Source organism: Myzus persicae, unplaced genomic scaffold, assembly GCF_001856785.1.
Source record: "Myzus persicae strain clone G006 unplaced genomic scaffold, MPER_G0061.0, whole genome shotgun sequence".
In the NCBI taxonomy this organism is placed as follows: Eukaryota; Metazoa; Arthropoda; class Insecta; order Hemiptera; family Aphididae; genus Myzus; species Myzus persicae.
Genome location: NW_019104278.1, coordinates 637955 through 655848, shown reverse-complemented (window position 1 = coordinate 655848; position 17894 = coordinate 637955). Strand labels below are relative to the sequence as shown.

The window sequence follows — 17894 nt, the reverse complement described above, 5'->3', positions numbered from 1 at the left end:
TCGTTATGAATTTGAATTTTATGTTGACTTTAATCGAAAGATACTACAGTGTGCCACTGTGCCAGTATGATTATAAAAATAATCAGTGTGGTGACTAAAGTTTCTTGATTGCTTGAACAAAAGGGATGTTTATCGATAATTTTTTAATTTCTAAAAAATGTTTGCTGAAAATTCTAAGACTTAGTAATCCGGTAAACGTGTATCTCCCATCTCTTGTATTCGGTATTGTTGAAGGGTCACTCTGAAGTCAGAGGTATGATAATTGCGATCTATCTGTTTTGGGATTACATTTAAATATTTATTATAAAGATTAGTAATATATTTTAATGACTATTACTTTCCTACCACGCAAAAAGAAACGGTTTCTATGTATAATAGAAAAAAAATTACGGGGCCTCCCGTTAATAACTAATAAGCACATATGATCTCACTTGTAGTTGGTATTTTATATAGTTGGAAAACGTGTGTATATATGACTCACCAGTCACCAAGTCCACCCAGGCATCCCCCACTGTAAGTAAGCTTATACTTGTTTCCTGAACAACGCAAAAAAGTATTATTTCTTGTTGACCTTTGCAGAAAGCATCATAATAACCTTTTCCAAGCAGTTTCTGCTAATTATATTGTAATGTATGATGTATATTGACGCAAGTCATGTCGTGAAAGGTAAATAATAATATTTATGTATTCCGTAGGTATACCTACGCTTCAAATTCACATCCACCAGAGTAAATATGTCGTAATATGTATAAGTACTCCTCTATTATTATTTATCATTATAGTTCAATTGGTACATACATGATTCATCTTTATACAGTTGAAGATCTAGATGCATTTAGGGGCATGTATAAAAAATACATAAAGGCAAAAAGTCGTGGGAAGCAAAGACAATGGTATTAGGTACTATATAGTCCAGTTACTAAACATTTGAAACCATTTGGACTTTCGACTTGTTTCAATGTTCCTTTATAATTTGCATTTTGAACGAGTGTTTTGAGAACTAGAAGTTCGTCATAAATATTAAATATTAAAGGCAATGTAGAAAATCGGGACATTTTTTAAGAAATTTGAATAATTTCAGCTTAAAGGTTTTCTTTATTTCTGGGAATTTGAATAGAATGTCTAGGCATTGTATAGAATGACCGATTTATCAAGGGTAATACGAACTTTGAACAAAATATTATTATAATAGGTACATTATTAAAATATGCTATGATAATTTGTTTTTGCTAAAATGACTAATATGTAATGATTCATTGGGTCATTCAATAAGTATTTCATTATAATTGAAGACGTGCCGCAATTAAATATTACGTTAAGGTGAGCTACAAGGAAATTATCAAAATTGGGCAGTCAGTTATATGGTTGTTGATATTTACAAAAATGCAAATTTCAAATCTGCTGGATGACTTTGTACATCAGAATGTTATGGCAATTACCCAGATTAACTATTAAGTTCCAGTTATAAATAATAATTCAATTCATATACATATAGTAATCATTTTTTTCAAAAAATGTTTAACTAAAATATATATTTTTTAGTTATTATATGAACTATTATTTCTTTAGCTTATAGTTATATCTTATATCTCTAAATAAAAACTCAAAATATTTTCAGTATATAATATACTATATTGCTTGTTAGATTTTGGTCATTGTAAATGTCCGATCATGTGATAATTTGTACACTGCCCGCCTACATTAAGCATTCTATACATTTTCCGAGTGTTTTATAAAACATCCAATTTTTTACTTTACCCTAACATAATATATGACATACAGAGACAATATAATAAGGTAATTCTTGACAACTTTAGGTATATTTATAATACTTTTAACTTTTAAGACAATAATACGGCGTAATATTACTACTCTCTACTACTCTAAGAGGTTAAACCGTACATTATAATACATGTTATTTTTTATTTTATAATTCATAATATTTAGGTACCTATGACGAACGATATGTATACTAACTATACTATTTGCACGGGCATTCCATCGTGTTTTTGACGGGTCAACAAGTATGGGTAATAATACTATTAAAATATAGTTTCTTATTGGGTACTTCTGTTATACCTGACACAAAACCACGACCGCTCACAGAAGTATTTCCCTTTAGGTAACCTGCAGTATCAGTGTATCACTCAAATATTTTTACTTCAATTGTATGTAATATATATTTTGTGCTGCGGTCTGCGTAGCGATACGTAAATACCTACATCGGTGTTACTACTATACGTCTGTGGTCTGTACACGCACGCAAATGCGTATAATATAATTTAATATATTAAACATAATACTTCATAATGTATTATAATAATGTCGCTCCGAGTGTTTATAATATACCTATTATTATGGTACCACTTATTATATTATATATATTATTACAGGTAATCGTCGTCCGCCATCGTCCACGAATCACGAGGGGTCCGTCCGACAAACATTCTATCTCCACGCGAGGCTCGTCTCCCGTTAACCGGATCGCGATCGCGAACGAGTCGAGGCCGGACGGCAATACATTTAATGCAGCAGCTGCCTCGCTGCTGCCTGCTGGGAATAAGCGATCGGCGGCGCGGCAAAACGGCGTAGATCGAGCGAGTGGGGTCGGCGGAATGATCGAGGGAGCGAGAGAGAGACGGCAGCGGCGAGTCGTGTTGAACAGGGGGAGAGCGAGAGAGCATCAGAGGGTGCGAGTGAGAGGTGATGTGCGAGCGAAAAACAGAAAGAAATAACAAAGACGGAAAATACGGTTATCGCAGACCCGGTAACGGGTGTTACGTAATGGTTACTGCATGGTTAGTGTTCCGTCATCTGCTGCGGCCGCTCATGCCGTCGCCGACCGCTCGCCGCCCGGCCAGGATGAAATAATAATAATAATAGTAATAATAATAATAGTAATAATAGTAATAATAATAATAAAAATAATAATAATAATCCAACCTCGGAGAGTTTGTTGATCTCCGGAGCGCGCGCGCTGCTCGGTCTCGGCCTCGCTGCCCTTCACCCTCGCAACTCCGCTTCCACCGCCCCGCCCATTACCATTACGACCAGCCGCCGCCACCGACGACGACACACGCACACACGCGCGTACACGTACACCCGTGCCCGTAGTAGTACGTAGTAGTAGTAGCAAATACGTAGTAGTAGTAGTAGTAGTAGTTGCCGTCGACCTCAACGCGCGCCGCCGACATCCGAGAACGGAACACACGGGACGACATCGCGCGCCGCGGTCGACCGTGATCGGACCACGCCGCCGAATCCCCTCCGACCCGCGCCGATTGCACCTTTGTTGTATGTCCGTGTGCGTGCGTGCGAACGTACTTGCATCGCATGCACCGCATAGACGCAGCAGCCGCCGCCGCCGAGCACGTAAACACAAGAAATGCGTACGTCTCCGACGGGTTAGACGTTTGTGTGCGTGCGTGCGTGTGTACGTGTGAGTGAGGAGCCAAAGTGTACGTATGAGTGAACGAGCTAGTGTACGTGTGAGTGAGCGACCGTGTGTCCGTGTGTTCGCGCGTGCCAGTGTGTGTGCGCGTGAATGCAATTCGGTGAGGCGAGCGTATAGTTTGTGGCGGTGCATACATGTAGTAGGTATATAAGCGGCAGTATAGTAAGTACACCACTATATCGGACGGCAAAATGGCTGGAGAAGTGCGCTTCCGATTGACCGACAACCGTGAGTTTTGAGAAAGAGACGATGATGTTTATTATTATGATTACCTGCTATGTTATTGTTATTATTATGTACACGTTATTACAACATTGTCTGCATTACATTAGCTTAAACATAATATTTTAGTTTTAGGTATAGGTACGCATTTTCTTTATTCCAGCTCCTATAGTTTTCACGTACCGCGCACAAGAACACCCTCTCGTCTAAAAGTGACGTCGGGTTAAATTATTATTATTATTATTATTATTATTGTTGTTGTTATTGTTTTTGTTTTGTTTTTGTATGTTATGGATACAACCCACACTCGTGCAATGATTAACAATAACAATAATAACGTAATAATATAATGCTAATTTGTATTTTTATTCACATTACAATACGAGTTTATTACGCACATCTATAAACTGAGTTTTGTTATTGGGCTTAAATTGGATTTTTATATTTATTTTGTATTTAATAGTCACAATTTTTCAAACAATAAAATATGTACGTTTCAATATGTCGGTGTCTTAATTTTTAAATGAAAATAAAATTATAGACTTAATTACTCACTCGTATTATAACATCTATACATTAACATATATATATGTATAGTTCGAACTATTACATTTTCAATATTACCATATATTGTAAAATACTAAATAATGATAGTTATTAATTAATATACTATATTTAGCTGTTTTTTTTTTTTTAAATAGTAATTACGTAAATATAAAAAAAGAAATATATACTTAAGGTATGGATATATTTTAAGCATATTATTAATTTATTGTAAAACAAATAATTTTAGTGTATAATAGTTAGGTAGTTAGGTCTTAAGAGAAGATCTCATAATATTGTCTTTGTCTATTGAATATTTGTTTTCTCTCTGATCCACATGCAATATAGGCAAAAAACCGCATTCACGCAATATCGGTTTTTGGAATGGTTATGAGTAGTCTTAAAGTAAAATCACAGATTAAAAAAACTGTCGATGATAATATTTTATAGGGTTTTATGTATTGTTTTTGTGTTTTATTTTTCATTTGACTAAAGCAATCAACATTTTTTCGTAATTTTAAATGGACCTTAAATTTGTTGAGACTAAATACCCAAAATTATGTCAAAACCTTAAAAATTTATTATTTTTAAATTTTCCAATCATTTTACTCTAGGATCACTGAAAAAAAAAATAAACAACGATTTTGCATGAATGCGTGTTTTGCCATGTTGCTCGTGGTTTAGAGTGGTGTTTCTTAACCTGTGTTCCGCGGAACGCTAGGGTTCCGCGATTTTCACTTAGGGGTTCCACGAAAGCACTTTATCTACATCATCTATCATTTATACTTTTTTAAAGATAATTTTCATAGGGCTTCCGCATAAAAACAATATATTTGTTTGGTGTTCCGTGATATCAAAAAGGTTAGGAAACACTGGTTTAGAGAGAAAAAACCAATTATGTTCTGCTAACATAATCTAAAATTACCTACTTTTTATATATTTTTATTAAAAAAAAGACTGAGACTGGCTAATATACAGAGACTTATTAATTTACATATTTTATTCAATATATGTATTCAACTCAAGTGCCTTTAATTAATAATTGATTTATACAGTTAGCAGTTTTATTTTTAATTTTGACATCACCTAAATTCTGATAAAGATAAAAACCTCACACAAATAGTTAATAAATAATAAGAGACATTTTAATAATATAGAATATAGGTATATAAAATTAATACTTTTATGATTGTTACTATTCAAACATTAAAAAAAATATTTAATTATACATCTTTTTTTGCTGTTGAAAGCCACCGCTAAAATTGTGGGTATTTAAAGATAATTAGAAAAAGAATAAATGATGGCTATAAAAGTATTGTTTTATTCACAAATTAAAAAGTATCTTTTAAGTAAAATTACTTTCCTATAGTTATTTATTGTATGATTGTTTATTTACCTTTATGTGGTATCCTTTTAAACAGTCTTACTCAAATGTAGAACATGCACATTGCACACTTTATCCTCTATCGACTCTTCATACAAAATGAGTAATTGTTTAGTACCATAGTTGAGTTCTCTCTCTCTCTCTCTCTGTCTCTCTCTCCGGCAAAAAAAATTAAAATATGAATACCTACCATATGTGAAAATATTTATATATAATTCATGATTAAATATTAGGTAATCATAGTTTGAAAATGTTGTTTAAATTGAATGTACATTAATATTTAATTACATAAGTATATTATATAAAATGCTTTAGATAGGTACCAAAATTGGTTATAATCATTAAAATATTTAATTAAATATGAAATTATATAATTTAATTGATTTAAAAATGTATAAAGTGGTTATTCAATGATTATTATATTTCTAAATTCATGTTAATGATTACAATCAATTTTGGTTTAGATAACTATTTTGGTACCTATCTAAAGCATTTTATAAATACCTACTTATGTAGAATACTTGAATGTTGGATTCACAATATAATGTATTGTACCTATGCATTTTTTTTTCAGTGGATCCACTTCAGACATTGGATATTTGCCATGAGATTGTCAACATGACGTTTTGTTCATCAGACAGACCTTTTACCTTAAAAAAATGTACAAAAAAAAGATGTGTTGATAGGTATGATAGCTCCGAAAGTTCAGACAGGTATGTAACTCATTTACAACTATTATTTTAGTTTGGTTAGCTTAAAATTTAAATAAATATTGTACACTCAATTGTTATATTATAACAGAAGTTCAGAAACTTTGAATACTAAAATAATTAAGAAGATACTATAATGTTTACAATAGGTTTAATAATAGTTACCTACTCATATAACATCTATTAAACATTCAAGAGGTTAATTTTTTTATTTATGATCTTTTCTTATTTATTTATGGTTAAAACTTCTAATCATGGTATTAGTGCCACTATGAGTATTAGATATGATGTACTCAATTTTAAACAGATTATGTTTATATTAATTTATGTTTTTGATATATACTCTAACTTTCATTGGCATCAAGGGCTATAATACTTGGTACCTCTATTAAACATTTGTCACCCCCTATTCAAGGCTCTGCACATACTGCTTACATAAAAATAAAATAAATAAGTTATATCTTATGCATTTACTTGAAATTTACAAAAATTCTTTATCTTAAGAAATGATTTATAAAAAATACTAGATATTCAAAAAGGGTTCATAATATTGAATCAATAACCACAGGACTAATGGAATATTGAGTATATATGCAGTGGCGTCATTTTGTCCCTACTGGGGTGGCAAGGTAGGCATTTGTCACTGTCTGATTTTAGAAGTGGCATGTTGGGCTGATGTCTAGTTGTTTTTGTTTGTCCATTATTATATTTTATTAACTCAAAAACACACCTATTTTTATTATATTTTGAAAAAATATTATATTGTGTACTAAAAAATTGTCTTCACGTAATGATAATTTGGCAATTACTAATTTATAGTTGGAACATATTTATATTTAGACACGTGCGGGGATGTGTATGAAAGTTGGTAATTGGTATTACATGTGTGTTTTATGAAGGAAAAGGTACATAAAGGTCTTTGCAAGCTGTTTTTTTAAGTTACACTTTTGGGCTGGTCAAAACTTTTGCCACCCTCTATTAAAAACTGAAATGACGCCACTGTAAATGTGATCAGCATACAATAGGTCACTAACTATTGGGTTGACTATTCCAAATATTTAGTAGATTTATTTTTTATTATTGTATAAACTTTATGCATTTTATTATACAACATGTAATAAAACATACATCAAACATTTTGGTACCATATAATACAATGCACGTATATTAAAAAGTTAATATATAATAATTTTACGTTTCAGTTAGATTTTAAGATAAAAATAAAATTTTAATTTTTTGAAACATCCACATTTTTATATTAATTTTAATTTTAATTTTTTTATAGTTGAATATTGTTGTATGGGTTTTTATAAGTATCCTTTAAAGCAGAGAGTCTCACCCTTTTTTACTCTAATCCTCATTTTTAGATATATAAAAATTCCCTACCTTCTTATTATAAATCAATTTATGTGACTTTTGGTAATACTTGGAATTGAGTTGGTGATTAACATTTTTTTAACAAAAGAAAAAAAAATATTTTTACTGATATTCTATTTGCAGGTACATTTTCAATTATTTTTTGTATAATGATAATTAAAAATATTTTTTGAGAAATTACATTTCACCTCGAAAATTCTGTATGGTCTCCTCTTGTGTAGGAAAAACTGCTTTAAATAGTCAATAAATAGTCTTTAATTATTCTATTTGTTTGTTTTGTACTCATGTATAATTTCTTTACACTATTTTCAAATGCAGTAAATTGTTTGTTTATGGTAGTAATGGGATAATTCTTTAAAAAAATTAAGTTTTCAAGTTCCAGTGCATTGTTTTCAAAATTAACTATAATTAACTATATTTGGTGCTTAACAGTAAGTTATATTTATGAAAATTTAATTGCAATCAATTGCATTCAACAAAACATTCAACAATAGTGAACAATAAAAAAATAAAATTAATAAAATTAAGTACATTTAGTACACACCATAATCAACTAAGGCATGTACAAGACGTGTTGTGTACACATACAGTACAGACACTTTCACAGTCAGACAATTGGAGAATTAGGTGCAGGATTTTGGGAATAGATATGGACATATTGTAATAACACATTGGGCAGCCAAATAACTAAGCCCAGACCATAATACTGTCAATATGGTGAAAGTTATTTTTTGCATGTGCATTTCATACATTTTTAAAAACATTATATACTGAATTGCTGCATTTTCTAATAAAGAATAGAATAATTATAAAAATAACTGTTCAGAGAAATACTGAGCTCTGTATAAGTCTCACAATATATTGTATACTTAATCTTAATTTATTATTTGATCTTATGTCTTAAATATTGTACTTTTATCTAAAAGTTATTGAAAATATAAAATCCGTGACATTTATTTCTTTGATAAAAATACAATGACTTTTTCTACTTCAATTTTTACTTAAAATATCTTTTATATATTATGATAAACTTGTCCAAAAAAAATTCAGACTCATATAAAAAATAAGAATTTAGTTCTCATTCAAGTTCATTCTTAGAAAATGTGTTCATTTGTAGTTCATAGAAAATGCACACCATCTTTTACTTCACTGGTTTTTGAGATATTGATTTATAAGTTAAATCTAATTCAATTTGTCCCAAAAATATTACAAAGTTCATAATGCATTAAAGTATTAAACTGTATGCATTTAATACAGCGTTTCCCAAAGTGTTTTCCGCGGAACCTTAGGGTTTTTTATTGAAATAATAAATAATAATCTATTATTCTCTAATAATTTTTGATAGAAAATTTTTTTTTTAAACTAGGTTTGATAATGAAAAGTCATTAACAGTATCGTTAAAATATTATTTAGATTTGAGAGTTTAGAAAATTGGTTTATTTAGAAAAATTGTAGTAGAGTTGGATTTGACATTGGGGTTCCTCGAAACTCAAACAAATTTTTTAGGGTGCCGTGGCCTTAAAAGTTTAGGAACCACTAATTTAATATATCAGCGATCAGCCACTGTTACTCTTGGCATAAAAGTTCCAATAGCTGTTATCTCTCTGGTCTTAATGTAAAAACTTAAAAAGCTCAAAAATAAAAACACAAATAGAATACAATTTAAATAGAAATATTTTAATTAATTTAATTCATGAATTAAATTTATCTTTTTATTGATCTTCAACTAAGGTATGGTATGAAAGTTGAAAAAGCTGTGTTGAAACATTTTTGTGTAACAATATTTATTTATTTATTATGTTTCTTAATACATTTTTGACTAGAAATTAAAATATAATTTTTCAGTGGTGTTGCAACATTTATTACTGAACTTGGATCACCTTTGACTCCAGATAGTCGGGTTAGTGAGTATTCTATTCCTTCTCCAGATGAATGTGAACCCATAATGGCACCCCCACCACCTTTAGCAAATTCTGCTGATGAAATTGATTTAGCATGTTGGCCATGGAGTGAAGAATGGGTAGCTGATTGTTCTAATATTGAATTATTTTCTGATGCCTGTGATACTACTGATTATTGCAAGACAGATACAAACATTTCCAATATTGAACTTGATCAAAATGTAATTGAGGATGAGTCATGTAATGACAAATTAAACATTTTTCAAAATTCATCGAAAATAAATGACTTGTTTAATTCATTACCATTAGCTCAATGTAAACTTATAGAGTCTTCCGATATCAAATCCGAGTGTGACTTTGTTCCTGCTAAAAAGTTTCTTGTGTCTGATGAAGAATCGCCAACAAAATTTACACTTCGTAGTTCTGATGAACATTTTTCTAATGACATCATTACTTCTCTACAATCCAATATTTTAGATAATAAATGTTTATTAAAAGATGAAGACTCATTATTATCTTTACAATTTCCATCTTGTACCCCCTCAACGTGTTCAGATAGTTTTGATGAGACTGATTTTAAACTGTGTGAAGATCATATGGAAAACAGTATTTCAATCAAATTCATAAAAGATGAAGGTGAAAAATCAATGTGTGGAGGTTTAATTGATACATCTTCAACGAAAAATTTCAAATTAAATAACAATATTTCTGATGATGAAAGTGACTCTAGTAGTCCGCATAAAAAGTTATGTGTAGATCAGACAATTAAACTACCAAATAAGGGTAGGTATTTTATGAGATCATCTTCTGGTTCTTCTCATGATTTATTCAAATCTAAAATTCCTCACTTGTTGGACCAAAATAAAAACGTACAAGATAATTTAAAATCATCACCAACAAGATTGAAATGTTCTCTTCGAAATCCAATCAATAAACATCAGCAATGTGACATAAATGGTTCAATAAGAAATAACGAACAACTTAATTATTCCACAACTGAATTAACTTCAGTTGGTTTCAATTCTAATAAAATTAGATTTCCAAAGTTAGATAGTCATTGGATTTCATTGAGAGGAAATATCATGTGTCGCTGGAGTAATTGTGATAGTCATTTTACTGCTACTGCTAAGCTCATTGAACATCTGCAGGTTTGTAGACATTTTATTTAAATGTTTTTTGAATTATTATTTCATAATACATTTTTTACTATCTTAAAGAAAATAGTGCTAAATAGTCTATGCTAATAGCAAAATAAATAAGATTTATGTAAACTGCCGCCGTAAGCCAACAGAGAATGATTTTGAGAAAAACTAGTTTTTGTCGCTCAATTTTCAATGATTTACTGCGTTTCAATTATTTGATTATTGCTTTTGCTTATAATATATTTTTGGAGTAATATTTTAGACCTACAGCGTATTGATCTACCCAAGCCAAATTTCACTATAATTTTTTTTTGTTTTTAACTGGTTTTTTTAAAATTTATTTAACTGACAGTGTTTTTGCTTATGACGGCAGTATAACTCCAAAGTATTTTGTTTTTATTTCGTACTACCATAATTTAATTTAATACATTTCTTTCAGGTAAAACATGTGAATTCCCAGACTTTCAGTGAAAGTTTTGTGTGTTTATGGTCAGACTGCAAAGTGTTTAATAAGCCATCTTGTTCACGTTCATGGCTTGAGCGTCATGTGTTAAGTCATGGGGGCAACAAACCGTTGCAATGCATCGTTCAGAAGTGCAGACAACGTTTTAGTTCTCAAGTAATTATAATTTATAATTGGAAACTAGAAATAGTTTTCAACTCTTTTTTATTTATAGAATTTTAGGTACCCATCTATAATACTTAGCATTTTTATAGAGATTTTTTGTGCACAAACTGTTGAACTTCAAGGTTTGAAGAATAGATCTTTATATTTTATGTTATCCTTATAGACAGTTTAATTTATCTTGCTTGGAAAGATTAATACAATTAATTAGTTAAATTTAGCTATACATTTTATATTGTTTCATAAATAATATATATTCATGTCCCATTTTTAGTATTATAGTGGACTTTCGATAATCAGACAGATATCAAATCAGAAGACTGTCGGATTAACGAAAACGACAGATTAATGGAGCTTCATAAAAAAAACACATTTTTACTTATTGAAAAACATTAATTTATTTTATTAGAAAATTAATTTTTTATTAAAAATGATGATTTTAAGATTTTTTCTTGTAGTAATTTAAGTACCTATCCAATGGGTGTTACTGGGTATTTAAAAATAAAAATAAAATACAGCCAGATTACTGAACGTACCAGATTACCGAGTCTGCTGTGTATTGATATGGAAATTTAAGATACTCGTCTTTTTTTTAAAAATAATTAGTACAATTTCAATACATTTATTTATTCTAAAATGTTTGTGGCTATAAGATTTTTAAATTCATAATTGATAAGATAAAGATAAATGAATTTTTTTCTGTAGATAATGCTTGAAAGGCATGTGAATCAACATTTTAAGTCTTCTAATAATAAAGAAGAAGAAGGTCTAAATGGTAAATTAATAAGAAGAAAGGGAAAGAAATTACGTCTTCGTAGGCAACCATTCACTGGTAAATTTTAATCAATTTTCAAGAAGTATGATTAATTAACCTTTGCCTAACTGTAAGAATCATTTTTTTCAGCAAGAAAATTTGATTACTTTGACCAAGCTACAATGATGGAATTACAAAACCAGTTATTTTTAAGTACACAGAATAGTCAACAAGATTTTATTGATTACAGTCGAAGAGCCATTAAATTTCAACCTAATGTAAGATTATTTGATCAGTACTATAAATCTGTATGAGGATAATTTTTTCAAAATTATATAAATATTGCACTATTGAAAATGTTAAATCCATTGTTGATATGTTTACATGTGTAAAAAAAGCAAAGAAATCCTATAATTTTGACAATACTTTTAAATTGTGTTTAAAATATTTATTACAATAAAGGAATATTGAAAGTAATTTTTTTAACACTATCCAATATCCATAGCTAGCACTTAGAATTCAACACCTAGACCAGGTACAACATAAGTGAAGTTTAATATAAGTTTAAAAATTTCAAACCTAATTAAATTAAGAAATATTAACTATCTGCCGCTTACCTAGAATTTTTTAAGGGGTATGTTTCAAATTTGAATATAACTTCTGGTGGGTTCAGACACTCTATTGTAGTCTACAGTCTTCATAATATTATCATCAAATATAAAATAGAACCACATGACTACATATTTGTTGTACATCTGAAGCACTTATTTAGTAAATATATTTTTGTATGGAAATTAAATACGGCCGAGGGAATATATTACAACCCTCTTGCTACGCCACGGATAATAAATAATAAATTGTATTTGTATATTTTTATTATATTGACATTATAAGTCATTAATCATTATAAATACACATATTTACATATTTACTATTTTTTAGGTCATTGCTAGAAGAATATTGGAAGGAAGTAAAAAACAAGAAGTGCTGATGCGATGGTTTCCTCCTAACATGTATGTTTTTACCAAAATCCATTTATTAATTTTTTTTAAATATTAATGTTAAATTGTTTAACCATAGTTAAATACTATTATTATTACTATAATATGATAATTTTTCATCTTTCGTAAAATAAGATATTTTCTAGTCCTCTTGAGTACTATGGAAACATTAAATATTGACGTCCACACGGTTGTTACTCTTAGGGTCTAAACAGATGACTGGATTTATCCGGTCAAAAACTAAACCATAGCTTGCAAACTGTTGGCTGACAAAAATATCACCATCTGTGTGCAATGAATGTCTTCTCTTCCACCATACTTTTTGAGTTCATTATGTAATTAAAAATAAATAGCTATTATAGAAATGTGTGAAATTTTTCAATTTGTCTTTAAAGTATTTTTACATTTGTATAATTGAGTAAAAGTTAACTAACCTTCAAGAACTCCCCACAATTATTTCATCCTTGGTCCCCCTATTCACTGTCATTCCCATTTCTCAAAACTATAGAGATGATCATGGTGTTGCTGCTATATACGCAATGGACCTTAGAGCTGTAACTGACCAGTAATCTTCCATTTAGTTAACAGGAAAAACCGTACAATATTAAGGTTGACTCTTTTTCTCTAAAGTAAATAAAATAATATGTGATAAACTTAGGGTAAATATCCACTTCCGATCATTTATCTGATAGGGGTCAAATGATGACTCGTACTCAAACACAAGGCAATAACCAATTGTTTTGTGCTTAAATAGGTAGTTAAGATTTACAAATTATATAATGTATTATTATAGTCACTTATAGAACATTATAATTTATAAATAATATTTAACTACAAATGCACGCTGTATGTTAATTGCACATTTCTACAATTTCTTTTTCACATCACGATTGATTGTTATTGTTTGGTGTTATATTTATTATCACAGATGAAGGTATTAATTATTATAATAGTCGGCAACAGACATTAGGCATTATACTTAAATAGGGGATATCGGCATTATATGCCTTAACTGGCATTAAATGTATATGTGAATTATAGTGGTGTACCGATTACTGGTTGACAGCTGATATAAATTTATGTTTTATCATGTAAATCACTATGATATAACAAATACAATAATAGATCTCCGGCCAGAAGAAATCTTCAGTTATGAACTTCAATAACAGTGTTACATTGTTATTGTCGCTGTCAATAAAGCAAAAGTTTTTTGCCTCTTAAAGTCTTGAGTTCTGAATATCGTAGATCAATAGCAGTTGTTGAAATAATTGGTAACATTTTTTAAAATCAACCAAAAGTGGTGATTTTTGTATATCACTGTTAATAACTTACAATGTTGTGTAATAATATTTGTTTTGATACTATATTTAATTATAACATACATTTTTAATGTTCTTATAGATTAGAAGATGAATGGATCACTTGTGATAAAAAAACAAATTTCAATGTGATTGAACGTGTTGTACCTATTATGTCAATGAGCACAGAAAATCGAGATTCAATTACTAAACTGTTCGGTAATATTTTTCCACCTTCATCTCGACGTTCACGTAAATGAACATTTTAATATTGCTACTCTTTTGCAAAGAAAGCTGCTTTACAAAAGATGTTCTTAGTTTTTATTCTTCAAAAATTCTTGTGATATTTTAATGTAGTACCTAAGTAATAATTTTAATTTACCTATGTGTCTTGGTTTATACAAATTATATAGATAAATAATGGTACAAATAAGTGCCTCGAAATAGTAACTATTAAGTGAAGCAAATGTATTATCACCATAAATGAATTGTCTATAAATAATAGTTTGTTCAACACTATACATATCATTGTGGTCAGTTAGGCAAATCATTAGCATATTATATTATACAACCAGTACATGCAGAGTACTAACATTTATTTTTACTTTAAAACGTGTATTATATTAGTCATTTTGTTTTGTAAATACTAGTCTAAATGTCCTCTGCAGTAAAAGGTTTACATTGTTATATTCCATGCATTTGTCTACAAAGGTGAAACATGCAAAAAGAGTGACCATAAATGAATCAAGATATATACTAATTTTGTACTTTAATAATTATTGATACTATCTTGTTACTCAAACCTTCTGTTATCTAGAATCATATTTTTATAAAGATATTTAAATATATATTTTTTTCTAAAATCATAAGAAAATAATTACAGACTAAATATTTAAACGTGGTACTGACTTTTAAGTGCCATTTAAATTTCAATGACTGATGGAACTATTTCTTAGACATTTACACAGTGAAATTATAATCCATTTTCAAGTATTTTTCTTATTCAGATGAGGACATTTTTATATTTATTTATTTTTCTGTTAGAAGAACATTGTATTACTAATTTATAATTATTTGTTCAAATAAATAAATAATATTTCATGACAGATCTCAATTAATTGTATTTGAAGTAGTATTAATAAAACAATTACTCATCAATAATTTCAAAAGTTTATTATACCATGTGTTTTATAATTTGCTTTTTAAAATAATTGATTTTAAACATAAAATACAATACGTACCTAACACAAATCAGATTTTTACTAATAGTATTATTGTTTATTTTTTTACATAATATTTTTCTTTTCACTCTAAACTACATAATTAATGTGTACATTGTAGGTAAATAATTTTGTTATTGGTTAATTAGAAAATGATTTTACATTAAAAATGATATATAATATGTATAATATATGCGGTTAAAATTGTTTACTGGGATCTAGACCAATTTAGTTACATTAAATGATAACATTTTAGCCATACAACTATAAATGAAATAATAATAATTATGCAATATGTAAAGGCTATATTTAATTAACATAATAATATAATATGTATTTAAGAAAAAAATATATAATATAATCATTAAATACAAAATTGGGATTAGTTCATTTGTTGATCATTTGTTCACTATTTTAGTCACAATTTTACAAGACTGCAAAATGTTTCTTATCACACTAATCTCATTGTAAACATTATCAAATAAATCAATTTTAGCCGTGTACTCTATATATATAATAATAATTACTCTGCAACATTTTTAGGATTTTATTTAATTTAAACATTTTGTATACCATTTTTGTATTCATAAAAAAATTTATTCTGAGTATTAATTTATTTTACCAACAAATACAACATCACATTATTATCATTTATCATTTGTAATTTTAAAATATTGATTCTATATCAAACTTTTGTTGGCTGCTAAACTTTTATAGGATAAAATTATGAAAATGTGTATTTATTTATTTGTTAAATTTTAGCGATTTTTTAAATTTTTTCCATCGTAAACATTGTAATGTAAAAAATTTTAATTTAATTACTCTTTAATCTTATTATTTTTAGATGTAATTGCCAAAATGTATTACCATATGATTGTTTTCATTGAGCAATAGATTATTATTTATGTGGAGGCTTTCTGGTCAATTCCAACACCAATAATATATAACAAATGGTTACAAAAATGTATTAAAGTATTCTTGCAACATAAAACAATAATAATGAAAATACATCAATTACAAAAAATTTATTTTTAATAATTTTTTGTAAGAAAGGCCTCCAAAACACATATTATGCACAATGTTGTTGAAATGAAAATAATGATTATTTTTATATATATATATTTTTTCATGATTTATGATTTTTGCATTTACCTTATTTTGAGTTAGTTATTTTAATTAATATTAATAGCTTTTAAAATTGAATTTATTATTTGAAATGCATGGTGTATTCAATTTACCAACTTTTCTATGGCCAAATGTGATGTTCATATTATAAGGCCACGAGTAATAAAAATAATTTTTAAATGTATTATTTAAATTATATAATTATATTTAAGAAAAAAATTATTGAATTAGGTTAATATTTATATATAAAATACTAAAATTGTATGTTTTGAGTCCTTTTGAATTACTAAAATAATTTTAACTTTAATACTGTTTTGAGTGAATTTAGTGAATTATAATTATTTAATTTAATTTTTAAGTATCCAGTGTTTAGGTGATTTTAGTTTATTTTCGTTTCTTAAATCTCTATACTTTTTCTGTATTTTTGTTTTTGTTTTTTCCCACTTTTTTTTGTAGCGTTTATTTTATTTAATCTATTTATTTTTGTATTACATTAAACTATAATTCTAGTCTTAGTTAAAATTGTAATTTAATTTAATTTCTTCTTCATTAGATATCTTTAAATTCTATACCTTTCAATAGTGTCATGCTTAACAACATTAATTATTAATGTTAATAATAACTTGTTGATATTCTTCTATAAAGTTAAAAAATACAATAATGACAAACTAACACAATTTTACCCATGTCCTACATTTTAATAAATAGTGTAATTTTACTATTTATACTTAAAGACTGAATAACACTGCCAAATTTGTTAAAGATCTTTAACGTAGCTTAATTCAATATAGTTATAAAACTATACTAAAATACATTTTATTATGATTGAACGATAGACTCTACATTTTCTAAGGTGTTCATTTTTAGTACATCAAAATTATTTTTTAACATCTTAGTGTATACTAATTATTTAGATGATTAAAAAAATATATAATTTTGCATTAATTATTATAATTTTTTTTTAAGAAATTTAAGACTTACTATGAAAATTTTGAAGTATTACAAATTGGTATGAATATAATAAAAAGTGAATAAGTAAATTCATTTTGGAACAGGTTCTTATTATAATTTTATTTGTTCAAAATGTGATAAAATTACTTATTTATTATTATTTTTTTAAGCTTTAGCAAAAAGACAT

General features: G+C 28.0%; 1 protein-coding gene across 1 annotated transcript; it reads left to right on the top strand.

Moving 5' to 3' along the window:
- Window positions 1-3084: 3084 nt before the first annotated feature.
- On the top strand, window positions 3085-15492 carry LOC111040817 (zinc finger protein jing). The gene is made up of 8 exons (XM_022324863.1): window positions 3085-3682; window positions 6178-6316; window positions 9536-10739; window positions 11173-11352; window positions 12064-12190; window positions 12263-12390; window positions 13055-13125; window positions 14515-15492. Exons 1-8 carry the CDS (start codon window positions 3646-3648, stop codon window positions 14669-14671), a joined length of 2043 nt encoding a protein of 680 aa, XP_022180555.1. The 5' UTR covers window positions 3085-3645; the 3' UTR covers window positions 14672-15492.
- Window positions 15493-17894: the final 2402 nt, after the last annotated feature.

Excerpts from the sequence above, each read along its gene's own strand:
- LOC111040817 (XM_022324863.1), top strand. The coding sequence starts at position 3,646 with ATGGCTGGAGAAGTGCGCTTCCGATTGACCGACAACC. Across the intron at positions 6,317-9,535 it reads AGCTCCGAAAGTTCAGACAG|TGGTGTTGCAACATTTATTA; the intron begins GTATGTAACTCA and ends ATAATTTTTCAG. Across the intron at positions 10,740-11,172 it reads AGCTCATTGAACATCTGCAG|GTAAAACATGTGAATTCCCA; the intron begins GTTTGTAGACAT and ends CATTTCTTTCAG.